Here is a 16,042-nt window from a genome sequence, read left to right on the forward strand (position 1 = left end):
AAGTCCTGTTCCCCTGCCCCAATAAAAATCCTTGGGAAAAAAAAGTGACTGTACCATGCCAGCAAAACAGCAATAAAAAAAAAAATTATACACTTTGATTGCTAGTGCATTGGTAACAAAAAAATGTCCAGCCTTTATAAAAGTTTATTTGAGCCAAAATTTTGATGACATGCTCAGAAGCAAATTCTCAATGGATTGAGAAAATGCTCCAGATCATGGCAGTTTTGAAGCTTATTTTATACATTAGACTCAAAGGAGAAGAGATAAAGAGAGTTCCATGAAATCCATTAGTGGTAGTTTAAGGGGGCAGGAGGAAGTAAAGCTCAGAAATCTCTAGGATTGAATAAAAAGCAAAACGGAGAGACACATACTTCTTTTACAATGATGAGCAAAACATAATAATTAACATTTACAGCACATAGTGATGGTATCCAGGGAATAAGAAAAAATGAGGAGTTTCATGGTCATGGGCTCTGGTGCCAGAAGCTGTGCCTCCGAGGGGTCTAGAAAAGAAAATTATGCTGACCTTTTAAAGGTATGTTAGTCTAGATGAGTAAGTACAATGGACAGAGCTCACTTAAAGATTGACTTTTGCTAAGGAAACTGTAGGCCTGGAACGTGACTCTCCGCCATGGTCTGCCCAGTTAGGAATTTATGATCCGACATCCTGTGTAGTTTCTTTCAGTCACTGAGTTTGTAAGGCTTTTCATGTGCCATCCCCCACCCGAGCTTGTCACATTTAATATATGGCCCTTTTTTTGTTCACAGCACAAATAAAATGAAATTTGCAGTTGCTGTGTTAAGTCTGTTTGAAAGTTAAGGAAAGTTAGTTTTACTTCTCATTGTATCTTTAAATTTGTCTTCAGAAGGTCTGGACCTCTCCCAGAGTGTCTTAAACTCACAGTATCTGACATGTGATTGGCAAAACCTCCGCTTTTGTTATTTAAAAATATTCGCCTGAAATGCAGGACGCTTAATTTATAGGTCCTTTCCCAAGGTAGGTGTGAAAGGTCCTTTCCCAAGCTGTGAGTGTACAACACTCTTTCAAGAAGTTGGTGAAATGGGACAATACGCCTCAGTCCCTTCGGTGTGGTCTTTCAGTTCTGGCAGTTGTGTCCAGCTACCTGCATGCAACATATTAAAATATTTTCATTCTGTTTGTTAATTTCTCTCTACTTTTTATGTTTTTGTTTTTTTAATGTAGACATTCACTTTCTAAAAATTTTAAATAGTTTTCTGTTCCCTTTAGAGTCCACCAAGCAGATGTTATCAATAGTCTTCTCTGGAAATTGCCCAAACTAGCCATGTGCCTGCGGAAAGCTTTATTGGCTGGGCGAATGCCCTCAGCCAAGATGGCCACAGCTACCTTCTATTGCCCTTGCTTGCCCTCAGCAAAGATGGTTCCAGTGACTTCCTTTCAAACTTCTCTTTTCCCATAACAAATATGGCGCCTCCACTTCCTGGATTCCGGTGTGCTGCTGTTGCCGGGCGGTGAGTGTAACTGGCCACTTTCTGGGGCGGGTTGTCTCTGTCACTTACGAGTGCTTTGGGACTGGGAGCTGGGAAGGGGTGTTCTCAACATTTAAGATCCTGCTCTCACAATTGGGAAGTTATGGCCGCTTCCCTGGCACACTTCCAATTTCCTGCCCATCCACCCCCTCCTCCACTCCAACATGCGGCCTCTGCAGCCTCAACAGCCTTGTCTTTGTAGAATCTTGAAAATTTGCAGCATCGTGTCTGGATGAGCTTAGGTTCTTTTTCTTTTTTAAAACAGATTTGTTGGGATATGATTCACAAACAATAAAATTTGTCATTTTAAAGGTTTAAGGACATAGGGCTTAGCATAGCGACCCAATTTTGGGCCTGTTGTCTTGTTTAACACTAGTTTCATTCATTAACTATAATGTTTTCAAAATTTGTCCTTGTAGCATGTATCAGAACTTCATTCCTTTATTGCTGAAAAATATTCCATGTCTGCATATACCACATTCTATCCATTGATTTATTAGTTGATGGACATTTGAATTGCTTTCACTTTCTGTCTATTATGAATAAAACTGCTATAAACATTTGTGTAAAGTTTGTGTGAACATGTTTTTATTTCTTGAGCATATATGTAAGAGTGGAATTGCCCAAAGTGTAACTCTGACCAACATTTGGACACTGCCAAACTGTTTTCCAAAGTGCCTGCCTCATTTTACTTTTTTGTATGTGGATGTCTAGTTATCTCAGTGTTGAAAAGCCAGTCTTTTCCCCATAGAATTGTCTTGGCATCCTGTGGAAAATCAATTGATGAAGACATTTTTCCACAGAAGACATACAATACAGATGGCCAACAGACACATGAAAAGATGCTCAACATCACTAACCAAGATATCATCTCATGTCTGTCAGTATGGCTATTATCAAAAAGACAATAAATAACAAGGGTTGGTGAAGATGTGGAGAAAAGGGAACCCTCATACACTGTTGGTGGGAGTTTAAAATAGTGTAGCCACTGTGGAAAACAGTATGGAGGTTCTGTAAAAATTAAAAAAAGAAGTACCATATAATCCAGCAATTGTACTTCTGGATATTTATCTGAAGAAAATGAAAACATTAATTTGAAAAGATATACCTTATGTTCATTGTAGCATTATTTATAATTGCCAAGATATGAAAGCAACCTAAATGTCCATTGATAGGTGAATGGATAAAGAACATGTTATATATATAATGGAATATTACTCAGCCATAAAAAAGAACAAAATTTTGCCATTTGGATGGACCTAGAGGGTATTATGCTAAGTGAAATAAGTCAGAGAAAGACAAGTGCCATATGATTTCACTTATATGTGGAATCTGAAAAACAAAACAAAACAGAAACATACTCATAGATACAGAGAACAAACTGATGGTTGCCAAAGGGGAGAGGAGTGGGAGGATGGGAAGCATAGGTGAAGAGGATTAAGAGATACAAACTTTCAGTTATAAAATAAGTTATAAAATAAATATGTCACAGGGATGTAATGTAAGGAAAGCATAGGGGATATAGTCAATAATATGGTAATAACTCTATGGTAACAGATGGTTACTAGATTTATTGTGATTATTTCATAAGGTATATAAATACTGAATCACTATGTTGTACACCTGAAACTAATATAATATTGTATATCAACTATACTTCATTAAAAAAAAGAAAATCTATTGACGATAAAAGTAAAATTTTACATCTGGACTCAGTTCTAGTCCATTGATTCATATGTCCACCTTTTGCCAGTAGTACACAGTTTTGATTACTGTGGCTTTGCAGTAAGTTTTAAAATTAGAAAGTATGAGTCTTTCAACTTTGTTCTTTTTCAAGAGTGTTTTGGCTATTATAGGTCTCTGGCGTTTCCATATGAAGTTTTGAAAGTTTTGTCAAATGTCTGCGAAAAAGAAGAAAGCCAACTGAGATTTTAATAAGAATTGCATTGATCTGTAGATCAATTTGGGCAATATTTCCATCATAAAATATTAAGTCTTCCATTCCATGAACATAGTATGTCTTTCCATTCATTTAGATCGCCAGTTTCTTTCAACATTTATTTTGTAGTTTTCAGTGTACATGCCTTACATATTTTTTAATTAAATATATTCTTAAATACTTTATTTTTTGATGCTATTGTCAATGGAATTATGTTCTTTTAATTTCAGTGTGGTTGTTTATTGCAAATGTATAGAAATACATGAGCTCGGCAGCTCATCCTCCATCTCCAACTGGACTTTTTTGAGGCTTAGCTCAATGTTTTCCCCTCTTTGTTTATGTGTGTGTGTGTGCGCGCGCACACACACACTTTTTTAGAACCGTTTGAGAGTATGTTGCAGACATCATGTCTGCGTACCAATATATATTTGAAAGGCATTTCCAAAGAATAGGGACATTCCCTTATGCACCAGGTTTTGGTAAAAATGGGAGCCATTTGGGCATGTTGAAAAATATAAGTGAAGATTCAGTGGAACAGAAGCAAGAGAAGGGATTGTCATCATTGAAGGCTTATGGACAGGTCCAGAGAGTGGAATCTAAGGCCCAGGTAGAGGAGTTGGCCTTTGCCACAGGAGGGACAGCAACCTGTTGTAAGGAGAGGGGAAGAGAGGTGACACAGTGTGCAGATGTGGGAACCTTGTGTTTGATAAGGGAGTTGAAGAAGTTCCTTTCTGCTGGCTTCCATTTGTCAACTAAGAAGTGAGACATTCTGTTGAAAAAAGGAGGAAGGTGTGTGAGTGATAGGGAGGATCTGAGTTGAAGAAGACTGGAGAAAACATGAAAGAATCAAGGAGGGGAAAGGGAGGGTTATGAGATAAACATCTCAGGATTCCTTTGGCCAGATAGCCCATTCCAGATTGGTGCTCATTCATTTCGAGCAAGCCAGTTCCATCCTATTTAGTGACTCTTATGACCAGCACACTGAGGCTGGGTAGATAGTTGAGTTCATCTGGGCTGGGGTTTTGCCAAAAGGGTTTGATGAAAAGATGGAATGGGCAGGGAAAGGACGTTTAGAGTATTAACCAGATTATGGACCATAGAAGATACTGAATAATGATGAAAGAAGCAAGATGGCTATTGGATGGGAAATAGAGGGGCAAAAGGACTGGAGTTAGGCTGGGAAGATAGAAGCCTGTAATTTGTTTTTCTAATTATTACTTTTTCATTTATTGGAGTTAGCCATCAGAGCACGCATACTATAATAAGTATTTTACACGCATTAATTTAATATAATTCTTACAACAGCCCTATAAGGTAAGCAAGCATAGTCATCAAGTCATTTTTATAGATGAGGAAACAGGTTAAGTGACTTGGCCACTTAGGTTAGGTGACACAGCTGAAAACTGACAGCACAGGTTCAGCCCTGAGTCTCTCCAACTTCAGAGACCCTGCACATGTCTGGACATTTCTGCAGAGTTTCCCAACTGTGTTCCCTGCTTCACTCAGCTAACAAAGTTTGAAAATGCAAATTGATTATACCACACACCAACTCAGAAGCTTTTATTATATTGCAATTTAAGTGGAAATATGTGTAAAAAAAATATGTGTAAAAAAAATAAATTGATGGATGAATAGAGTTGGTTAGAGGGATAGTTACATAATAAGGAAAACCATAGTGAAATGTTAATTGTGAAATCTGGGCAGTAGGTATGTGGATGTTCGTTGGATAATTCTTTCTACTTTGTGCTTGAAAAATTTCATGTAAAATACTGGGAGAGAAGAACCCTAATTGAAAAAAATAAATGATGTTAAATCACTTTTACTTGGACCCTGGTTGACTTGTATAAGAATCTGTAGAGTAATGGAAAATGGCTGCCTTTTCATGGTGAGCAGGTTTTTATGTACTAAGAGACTTCTTGTGTCTATAATCCCAGGTATCTTCTTCTCTCCAGTACTGGAAAAGAATAGATTTTATATTTAAAGCACTTTTAAGAGAGGAAACTATACACTTCTGGAGAAGGAAGTTGAACCACATGTCAAAAATTTGGGAGCAAAAGACAATCATTATATTCTATTTGCAGCGTAGGTGGTTTCAAACCATAAGAAGGGTCTTGTTTGTCCCTATTACTTGCTTTCTCCTGTACAAATTCACTGAGTCCCAAATAATGTGTTTTACCTGCACAGATACTTATTTTATAATAAAAAGGAGTCTGCCTGTCAGTAGGCTTTTTGTCCCCCCTTTTTTTGTTAAAATGCCTACTTTGGAATGTATTTGACATTTAATATAAGTGGTTCTAAAAGAAAAGATAGTTATCACATCAACATGCTATTTGTTTTCAAAAAGGATTCCTTTTGTTTCATATCCCTAATGACACTTTGGGTTGATGGTTGGTGTCAAGGTACCTTTGTAGTGCATGCCATGTTATTCATTGACCTGTTTGTTCCCTTCCAGAAGCCTCCAGAGCAGTGTTTGGTAACATGAGGGGAGAAGGAGGAGTCACCAATGCCTGCAGCAGAGGTGTTTGCTGAAACTTCAGGCTTGGTTGGCTAATATAGCACATGTGAAAAGACAGGATGTTCTTGCTTCTTTGGGAACTCCGATCACTCCACTCCTTTCAGAAGCAATCAGCTGATGTCTTGGCTCACTCTCTGCCCACCCGAATGTTCAAAACAGCATGTGACCGGGTGTCCTCAAACAAGAAGGATCTTGCCAGGCCTCCCTGTTGATTTGTTTTCATCTACCTCCTGGCTTTGCCTGATCAGGTCACAGCATAGAGACTGCGCAGACGTAGGAGGCTGGGAGGTCTTGGATCGGGTCATCCTAGCTTGGTACTTTCTAGATGGGTTTCCTTGGGCAAGTTACCTGCTTCTCTCTGTGTTTGGGTCTGACTGACTATAAATAAGGGGAATGATAAGATTACCTGCTTCACAGGGCTGTGGCAGATGAAGTTCTTAGCACAATGCTTGGTTAAGAACAAGCACTCGATAAATGTTAACAACTCTTGTTATTATACTGTTCATGCTATTCTGAAATTGCTTTTTTCATTCAAACATGCAGCTTTAAGATCTTTCAAGTTCTGAACGTCATTTTAATAGCTGCATAGTATTCTATTATTTGGAATACAGCCTCCTCCCAAACCCATTCCTTCTCCATCTTCTCTAACTCAGTTGATAATACAACCCAGCCACCAAAGCTGCCACTCCTTATTGCCTCTCAGTTCCTCTTGAGCTTCGTTATCCATTCAATTATTAAATTCTGCTCTGATTTTCCTTCCTAAATATGTTCTTACAATGCCCCCTGCTCTTGACCGGTAGTGCCCTGCCCTCATTCACTTACTCTTCCTCTTTGGCCGGGATCACTGCAGATGAACCAATTCCCATTGCTTGTGGAATTGTCTGCCACTGGGCTTAGATCCTGCAAACCCACCAGTCAGATCTGCAGATCTGACTGTGTAAGTCCTCTGCCTGGCGCATGGTGGCCGATGGAATGCATGACACGTGGTGTTGTCTATAATAAGATTTATTGATGACAACAGTTTGTGAAACAGAGAGTAGCAGAGGATCCAGGATCTCCCAGGCCCATAGTTATTTTACAGAAAGGTGGGCAGGATTGGATGCACTGCAAAGAGCCCCCCATTAAAAAACCCAGCCTGTGGGTGAATATAGAACCGGGTCAGGAACACCTCATTTGTAACAAGAGATGTCCAAACATGAAACTCAATAAGCCAGCTTCATGGTCTTCGGAGCTCAGCTAGAGAGTGTGTGAGCAGCCAGGCCTTGAAAGCTGGTCCTTCCCAGACATGGCCAGGAAAAGGAGAGGGTCCCAGCCAAGACCGCAGGGTTTGACCCTCCCCAGTTACCCAGAGTGTGACCATTCCTTGACGCTAAGTTTAAACTCCTGACACCCCATGCCACTTGTGGTTGCCCAAACTTGTTCTCATGGTATTCACACTGTCCCCTGGCCATGGCCTAGCCTGCCCCATGCTTGGGGATAACCTCCTCCAGAAAGCCTGCTGCCCCTTTCTGGGTTTTGCTCTGTTTTGCCATTGTGTTAACCTGGTATATCTCTGTGTTTGGATCACCCCAAGCTGTGAGCAACTTGAAGGAAGGGTTTATCACATTCACTTTTGTATCCCCAGGGCCTGGCACCAGGCTGGCATGTTAAATAATTGCCTGAATGCATGTCTGAGTAGACCACAGAGGAAACTACCCAGAAATTAAACCACTGAATTAATTACCACTGAAATTAATTTTGGATATACCCTTCCAAATTTGGTTTTTCTAGCTATAGATCTATATATTTCTCTCTCTCTCTCTCTCTCTCTCTCTCTCTCTTCCTCTCTCTCTCTCTCTCTCTCTCTCTCTCTCTCTCTCTCTCTCTCACACACACACACACACACACACACACACACACACAATATTTTATTTTATAAAACTTGGATCAAATCCTGCCTATTGTTTTGAAATCTTTTTCCATTGAATACCTCATGAACAGTTTTCCTTCTCATTAAACATTCTTATAGTCCTTGACTTGTAGTGCTGCACAATATTTTACCCTTATTAGAAACTCAGCTTATTTTCTAGCTGAAATTATACTATTAATGGTTACTTTTTGTAACGAGAGTATTTGTTTCTCATGATGAAGAAAACATGAGAAACAAATACTGGCTCTAAAGTAAAGACAAGGAAGACCATTAACAATGGGAAAGGAATTTATCCTGGTCCTACTGTGGTTTGGCCTTTAAGATGTTGGGACTTCAGTCTTTCAAGCCAAGATTGGCTGTCATGGTGGCTCCTCTTATGCAATGTCTTTTGTGTTGAATTGTTTTATTTTTTTCTGTGGCAGGACTATGGCGACTCAGGAAGTCCCGCCAGGCAGCCAGGCAGAGGAAAGCAATGCTTTGGACCTGCCATCATCTTGTGATATAAGAGATTACGTGATGCAAAGACCCAGCCAGGAGGCCCATAGCGAGGCTTTTAGTTCTGTGGAAACCTTTTCCCTTCCTTCCTCTTCTGATGTGGATCCAGGTAAGCAGCAGAGTTTAAACTAAACTAACACACACACACACACACACACACACACACACAATCCTTAACATATATAGGTATGTGATAGCTTGTTTCTCGCTCTTCCAATAGCAGATCTCCGAGGAATGATTCATTGCCTCAGGCAGAAAAACATCTTATCTAAACAAAACTGTGGGGAGAGACTTCAAAGGACAGTATCCCTGGTAGAATCACCACAAGAAGCTGTTTCCTAAAGACTTTTTTTTGTGTGTGTTTTTTTTTTTGTCTGAGTCCCTTTCTGATCTCCCTCCAAAGGCATTCAGAGGCAGGGGAACACTTGGTTTAACAGGGAAAAGAAAGTAGAATTGGTTTTTTGTTTGTTGTTCTTTTAAAACTTCGGAAAATAGCAATGTGGGCTAGTTATGTGTCACAGGTAAAGTCTTTAGTATTCTGAATACTAAAGACTTTAGTTTTCCTCTTGGAAATATATTCTAGGCTTAGGTAACAACTTTTCTACAAGTTTCCATGACTAAATTACCAAAAAACCTCTCTTTTTAAAGCTTTATGATAATTCTTTGACATAGTGAGCATTTCTAGAGGTCCACAGACCTGGATTCAGGGCTCTGCCACTTACTGGCTGTGTGCCTCAAGGCACGTTTCTTAACCCCTCTGAGCTCCAGAATCATCTACAAAATGGCTATTGGAATGCTTGCCTCATGGAGTTAGGTTAATTCCAGGAACAATATGAAGTACCTGTCATGGTGTTTGCCATGCATTCGTGCTCAATTATTATTTTTGTGCTGTTATTATTGTTTTTATTAATATTAAGAAACCCAAATATATATATTTTAACTCAGGTACTAGAGTTATGTAGGCCTTGATGATGAATTTAGTGTTGGCAATAAGTAGGGTATGTACCTGTCATTGTCTTCAAGAATTCTATGGGCAAAAAAATGCTTGTAAACTCCCTTGTGATTCTGTTCAGGATCAGTGAGCCTCCTATTTAATTTACTTTCTGACCAAGAAGAGATCATTCCTTATCTATTTTCTTTCTAGGTTCAAAGTCTTAGTTCATTTAATCTTTCTTCTTCCCCCTCCAATCCTGCTGCCTCTGTATTACTTTCTATCCCTAAAACTGATTTTGTTCATCATCTCTGGTTATTGCAGCATTTCCTGGAACTAGTGAATGGGTGAACCGAACTTTAGAAGTGTTGTTCTGTTGAAATACTTCGTGGCAATGGCTCTATTCTTCCAGAGAATTCAGTGTGGATTCAGTTTTTATTTTTTTATTGGCTATTGGGTAAATAATCTATAGGAAAGCAACTGTTATTTCACATTTGGTTGACAGTTCTAAAAATGAGAAGCATGTTGAAATATTTATACTGGAGTATTTGTTGAAAACCGAGACATTTCATGCAAAAAGGTTCTTTTGGAAATCCTTATAAAAGTCTAAACATAGGAAGGCACACTGCTAAGACAACCATTTTGCATGGTATGGGTCATGGTGGTGGCTGGGTGAGACTGTCTGGCTTGACTTCTGGTTCTGCTTCTTCCTGTAGTTTGACCTTGGACAAGTCACTTGGCCTCTGTGTGTTGGTTCCTCATTTGTAAAATAGAGATAATCACACCTACCTCATTATGTGGAGGCATCATGAGGATGAATGTGTGTGAGGCATAGTGCCCGGCACATGGTGAGGTCATGCAAATCCAACTCTTCATGAGTTCAGCATCTGGGCCAAGAACACACCACCACTCTGACCAGGCTCCATTTACACTCATGACCTCCCACCTCAAGTGGACCCTTTGTGCTGCCCACCTACCACACACCATTTTCCTAGCGTGTTCACTCGACTGCCCTCCCGGATGACTGTTTCATATCGTCTCCTCTCTTTACAAACCTCCATTACTTCCTTCTTCAGCCTTTCTCTCAGTGGATGACCTGATTAAGAAAACAGAAGCAATCAGAAGAGGATCACCCACTTACATTCCACATCCACCAGCTTCCTTCCCTCCCATCCCTGTCTTATCCCTTCACTTCTGCACTGGATCCTGTCTTGTCTCACCTACTCAAGGTTGTCACTCTGGCACTCTCCTGCATCACTGGTTCCCCCCTCTACTGGTCATTCTTATGATCATAAAAATATGCTGTAATATCTCCCATCTTTAAAAAAAAAGTCTACTCTGGACCCCAAGTCCTCTAGTTATGGTCTTGTTTCTCTGTTCTTTCCTATAGAAAAACCTTTAAAAGAGTCATGTACAGCTGCTGTCTCCAATTCCTCTCCTCCCAATTCCTCCTAAAATCCCTCCAACCTGGCTTCTTTCACTCCATGGAAATAGCTCTTGCAAGGTCACTGATGACCTCCACATTCTTAAATCCAATGGGCAGTCCTCAAGCCTTATCCTTTTTGATCTACCAGGAGCATTTGCATAGTTGACTTTTCCTTCTTGAATTCTTTCCTCACTGGGCTTTCTGGGAGGTAGCCACCGTGGTTGTCTTCTTACTTTGCTGTCAATATTTGTTCCAAGTCTCCTTTGCTGATTTCTTCTTGCCTCTCCGGCCTTTTAATGTTTGAGGGCCCCGGGGCTGAGTTCTCAGATCTTCTCTCTATTATTACCCACTTCCTCAATGATCTTATCCCGTCTGGGACCTTAAATGCCCTAAGAACCTTGCTCAACCCCAGATTTTTCTCTCCAGCTGAACACTTAGACCATCTGTGTACTTGACATCATCACGTCAATTTCTATTAGACTTCTCATTTTTGGCACATCCTAAACCAAATTCCTAATACTCCTACCCCATCACCCAGCTCCAGCTTTCTCATCTTAAACAAGCCTTGCATCCTCTTTTCACTTAGGCATAAACTTAGGAGTCATCCTCAACTTCTCGCTTTCTCTTAAACCTCACATCCAGTCCATCAGCAAATCCTGTCAACTCTACCTTCAAAATAAATCTAGAATCTACACAGCTTTTGCCTTTTCCACTGCCGCCACCCTGGTCCAAGCCACTATCATCTGTCTTCTGGATTATTCTATAGTCTCCTTACTAGCTTTTTCCACACCTGCCCGTATCCTCCTACAATCTCTTCTCAGCACAGCAACCAGAAGGATCCTTTAAAAATATAAATCAGATTATGTTAGTCCTCGGTACAAAACCTCGCATGACTCAGAGCAAAAGCAAAAGTACTTACCTGGCATCCATGTCTTCTGGACCCTGAGCCTGCTGCTGCTCCGATCTCACGTCCTATAGTTCTCCCTGCCCTTCCTGGAGGGGGGCCTCTGCCACACCAAGAGTGTCGCTCTGTCCTGGATGCCCATTCTTCAGGGAGGCCCACCCCGCCTTCTGTGTAAGAGCCAGCACCTACTGATGTTCCTTCATTGTATCCTCCCCCAGCTTTATTTTCCTGGCAGAACTAGTGCCATCGGGCACCCTATATATTTGATAGTGGCAACAGTGACCACTGCAAAAGCCAGGGTAGAAGGCCATGGGCCCCAGCTTAAACCTCACTTTTGTAAAGGATTCCTCATTTTACTTTGTAGTTGCCTCTGGCTATGGGCCTGTCACTGACCTGCTCTTCCCCACGAGGTTTTTTGAGGGTGTTGCCTACATGCCTTCATTCACCTTCATCTCACAATTGTTCCTCATTCCCGAGCCCAAGACCTCCACCACCACTACCCACTAAGCTGAGCCTTCTCTTGCTCAGCTGCCAGTGACTTTCCCAAGGAGCTAAACCTAATGGACACTTCTCTGCTCTTATCTTGCATGCTCAGTGCCATATCACTGTTCATGCCCCGGAGGAGGACATTAGTGGCAAGGGACATGGGACTTAAGAGTACTTTCTAAGAAACTAATGGGTTGATAAGGATCTGAGAGTATTAGAAAAAGCTCAGAAGCCTTAGTCATTTCAGTCTGGGTACCCAAAGGTAGGTGAGGCCAGGCTATATTTGTCTAAATAAACAGAGCTCAGCTGTCCTGAAATGACACTAACCAATTTTCATGAAGTGCTAGTGGAGTAAACAACTTGTCACCTAAGCCAGGTGCAGGATTACAAAATGCCCTCCCTCTGCCTATCCTGGTGAGATAAGGCAGGAGACCCACACCCCAAAAAGGTCTTCCTGAAACACCATTTCCATTCTATTCCTCTAAGTGTCTTTGAGATTTCATTGTATGCTTCCACTTTCCTGCCAACTCTCGTCAAAGCTCTTGTGCCTTGTTTTCAGGACTCTGTTATCTGGTGTCTGGGGTATTTAACAACCAATTCAGCAGTATTACAATATTTTAACGACTGGCAAGGCTGTACAGGTGCATGTCAGCTGAACAGAGCCCCCTGTGGGTGTCTGATAAAGGCCTGCCTCTCCTGCTGAGCCCACTTTTATGCTGAGTCAGACCTTAATGCATCCGATGAGCTGCATTTTTCCCCAACTTGCAATGTGCTCCCTTTGTCCTGGTCAACTCCAGTCCATTCCAGAGACTCCTGAATTGAATCCTTCATTTAGTGCTGAATACGTTCTTGTTGATGGACATTTGGGATTTTGAACTCCCTGCCTCTAAGATACTTGTTTTCTTTCTCTTTTGTTGCTAGGCACAAGGAAAGCATACAGTAAAATGATGGAAGTGCCGAACACACTGGCAAATGGTCCTAGATTAAGCCTCTTGAAAGCCAGGTCACAAAGGTTTCCTGGAGGCGCCCAGTCCTGTGTGCATTACTATAGCTTGATAAATTTTGGGCAGCTCATGTGGCATATCTTCTTATCAGGGCATTCTGAAACCGTTGTCCTGGACACCCAAGATGCATTCTAATACAGGACAAAGAGTTTCTCTGAAGTTCCTGCTGAGACGTTACAATATGGAGGTGGAAAATCTCAGCCCTTTCCCCAAACTTGAACTTCTAGGATCAGTTGTTGAAGAAATTGGTTGAAGGTATACAGCAAGTTGAATGTTAAACACAATAAGTCTTTGATGATTGAAGGCCCGAGCTGACAGACTGCTATCAGTTTAAAGGCAGCAGTGCTTTAATGCCCTCTTATTTTTCTTTTATAATTTGTCAACACTCTCATCTTCAAAGGCCATTTTAGAACCTGTGTATTTAGGTATTTCATCCAAGGAATGTAATATTTAAGAGTAGATAAATACGTCTTTTTTTCCTTTTAATGATTGATATGGTATCAATTTGTAATTCTAGAAAATTTTATTTTCATAAAAAATTATAAGCTCTTAAATCCAAAATCTCAAAGTAGAACTTATGTAATTCTGGGTATGTTATTGCTGTTTTAAATAAAAGTCAGGGTATATTTTAGACATGCAAATAATTTTAAAGATATTTTCTTTATCTGAAAAGGTGCATTAAATGATATCCAACCTATTGGCTAATGACCCAGCACCCTCTAAACTGGACCTAAGATCCTGAGGAAGGGAAAGGAGGAATCTGATGAATCGATTCTCTGAGAAATCATACAACAAAATCTGGTACTTCCTATCACATATCAGGTTGATAGGTTTTATTTGGAAAGTTACAGTATTCTGTGTAGCAATGCCTCTCTTCATTTGTTACCACATCCTGGATTGAATTATGCAGACTTGAGTTATCTAAATTCAGCTACCTAGACTTAATTTTCAGGTCCAGAATGGGATTTTAAACTCTTTGTCTGCTACTGTTGGAAGGCAGTAATGTGTCCTAATTGTGTGGCCCAAGTAGTGAAGGATAAACTAGAAGAATATATGCCTAAGGCCCACAGAGTTAGCTTCTGGGTCAGTGGTTTTCATACTGCCCCAGGAAGCCCTTTAGGAGCTGCAGGGTCAGGATTGGGAGGAAGTAGTGAGCTTATGGGGATCCTGGACTCCCCACTGTTGTTCATCCATATTAGCTTATTTACCCTATGGGCTTTCAGATGACCATTCATTGGAAACAAGGAGGTCAGGGCCAAAAAGAGTTTGAAAACCACCAAGCTCACCCAGTCATCTCATTTTCTACAAGAGAAAGTTGAACCCCAAGATAATGAAGAAAATCATGCAGGTCACAGAATAGCCTGGCGGTTCCTATTTCCTAAGTGACCCTCTGTACGGACTACTCCTAACTGTGCCTTTTCTATCCCTTTAAAAAAATTAAAAAAACGCAGTTCTCCATTCTGGACTGTAGATAACAGTAAATAGTCATTATAGACGATCATAGTTTAAGAGTAGAATTATTTTTAAAGGCTCAAGAATGCTATTTGCCATCTGTGACGTCTCTTATCATTCCTTACTTTTGAATCTCAAGGGCACCTGCTAGGGGAGAAGAGACTTGTGTACTTCTGTGTACTTTGCCTGCAGTGACAGGTTTGAAAAGAAATCCCAACTGAGTTGAAAAACAGGCTGTGTTCCTGCCAAGAGCCACACCTCCTGGCATTTATCTTTTCAGTTCAGGTGTACAGTGGTGCCCACATGGTCTGACCCGATAGCTCTCCTCAAGGGCTTCCCCCACTGATCATTTAGTCACGATTTGTCACTCAGCTGTGTCTTCTTCAAATATGAGAAAACAGCTGGATTAACATAGTCAAACATACCCATCACTAGTATCGTTCACTGTTAAATATTTGTAGGACAAAGCAGACTACGCACAATTAAGAGAGAAAACAGGAAGATGAATAGTTTATAATTTATTGTCCACTTACATTCCACGCACTGGGCTTTGCATTTTATATGCACTATTCCTTCTGATTCTCACTTCTACCCCCAATAAATAATTACTATTATAATCTCCATGTTACCTGTGAGGAAATAGAGCCTTAGAGAGGTTACATATGAATATGTTACCCAAAGAATAGTGGGTAAGCTAAGACTCAAATCTGGGTCAGGCTGGCTTCAAAGGAGAACTTTAAAGAAATACAAACATCCAGGTATGAGTGAGTCCTGAGCAGTTAAGTATTAAGTCTTAAATATTTACAGTTACCTCCTTCAGTCTCTGCTAGCTTCTTTCTGCTAACTCTGAATATCTTCAATATCAGGACTTTCTCAGGGACGACCAGGACTCTGGTTCACTTGACCAGTGTGTGTCCACTGCCCACTGAGTTCCCCTTTCAACCTCGTCTTTCCATTGCTGCATAAGCTCTAACTACCTACAGACTAACCTGAGAGAGGGCATTGCCTTCTCAGTTAAATTTCTCACACCAACTTCTTTTTGCTTTTTTTAAATTAGTTTCAGGTGTACAAAACAATGTACTAGACATTTACGTCCCTCACAAGGTGATAATCCTCTTCCCCCAATCTACTACCCCTCTGACATTGAGTATAGCTGTTACATTACAGTTCCACTGACTCTATTCCCTATGCTGTACTCCACATCCTGTGACCATGTGTATATTAAATTATAGTTAACATTTATTGTTATTCAGCTTCAGCCTCAGGTGTACAGCGCAGTGGTCAGGCACCTACATCTTCCCTGAGGTGGTCTTCCTAATAAGACAAGTGCCTATCTGACACCCTACAAAATTGTTACAACATTATTGATTATTTTCCCCAAACTGTCTTTTGTATCCCTGTGGCAATCTTGTGGTTACCGATCTGTGCTTTCTAATCCCCTCACCTTCACACCAACTTCTTATGTTAAAATC

The 16,042-nt window shown here is 40.6% G+C and overlaps 1 protein-coding gene across 2 annotated transcripts in view; it reads left to right on the top strand.

The window, feature by feature from the left end:
• The first annotated feature begins 1,441 nt into the window (after positions 1 to 1,441).
• SHLD1 (shieldin complex subunit 1) overlaps positions 1,442 to 16,042 on the top strand; it is a 64,765-nt gene continuing 50,164 nt past the window's right edge. The window contains exons 1-2 of one of the 2 annotated variants that reach the window (XM_081033797.1): positions 1,442 to 1,491; positions 8,295 to 8,476. In XM_081033797.1, coding sequence (XP_080889923.1) covers positions 1,445 to 1,491; positions 8,295 to 8,476 — 229 coding nt within the window. In that variant the 5' untranslated portion in view covers positions 1,442 to 1,444. Of the gene's footprint in view, positions 1,492 to 5,899; positions 6,212 to 8,294; positions 8,477 to 16,042 lie in introns of those variants that run through there. The other variant, XM_081033796.1, reaches the window with a different exon arrangement.

Source organism: Rhinolophus hipposideros (assembly GCF_964194185.1).
Source record: "Rhinolophus hipposideros genome assembly, chromosome: 22".
Lineage (NCBI taxonomy): Eukaryota > Metazoa > Chordata > Mammalia > Chiroptera > Rhinolophidae > Rhinolophus > Rhinolophus hipposideros.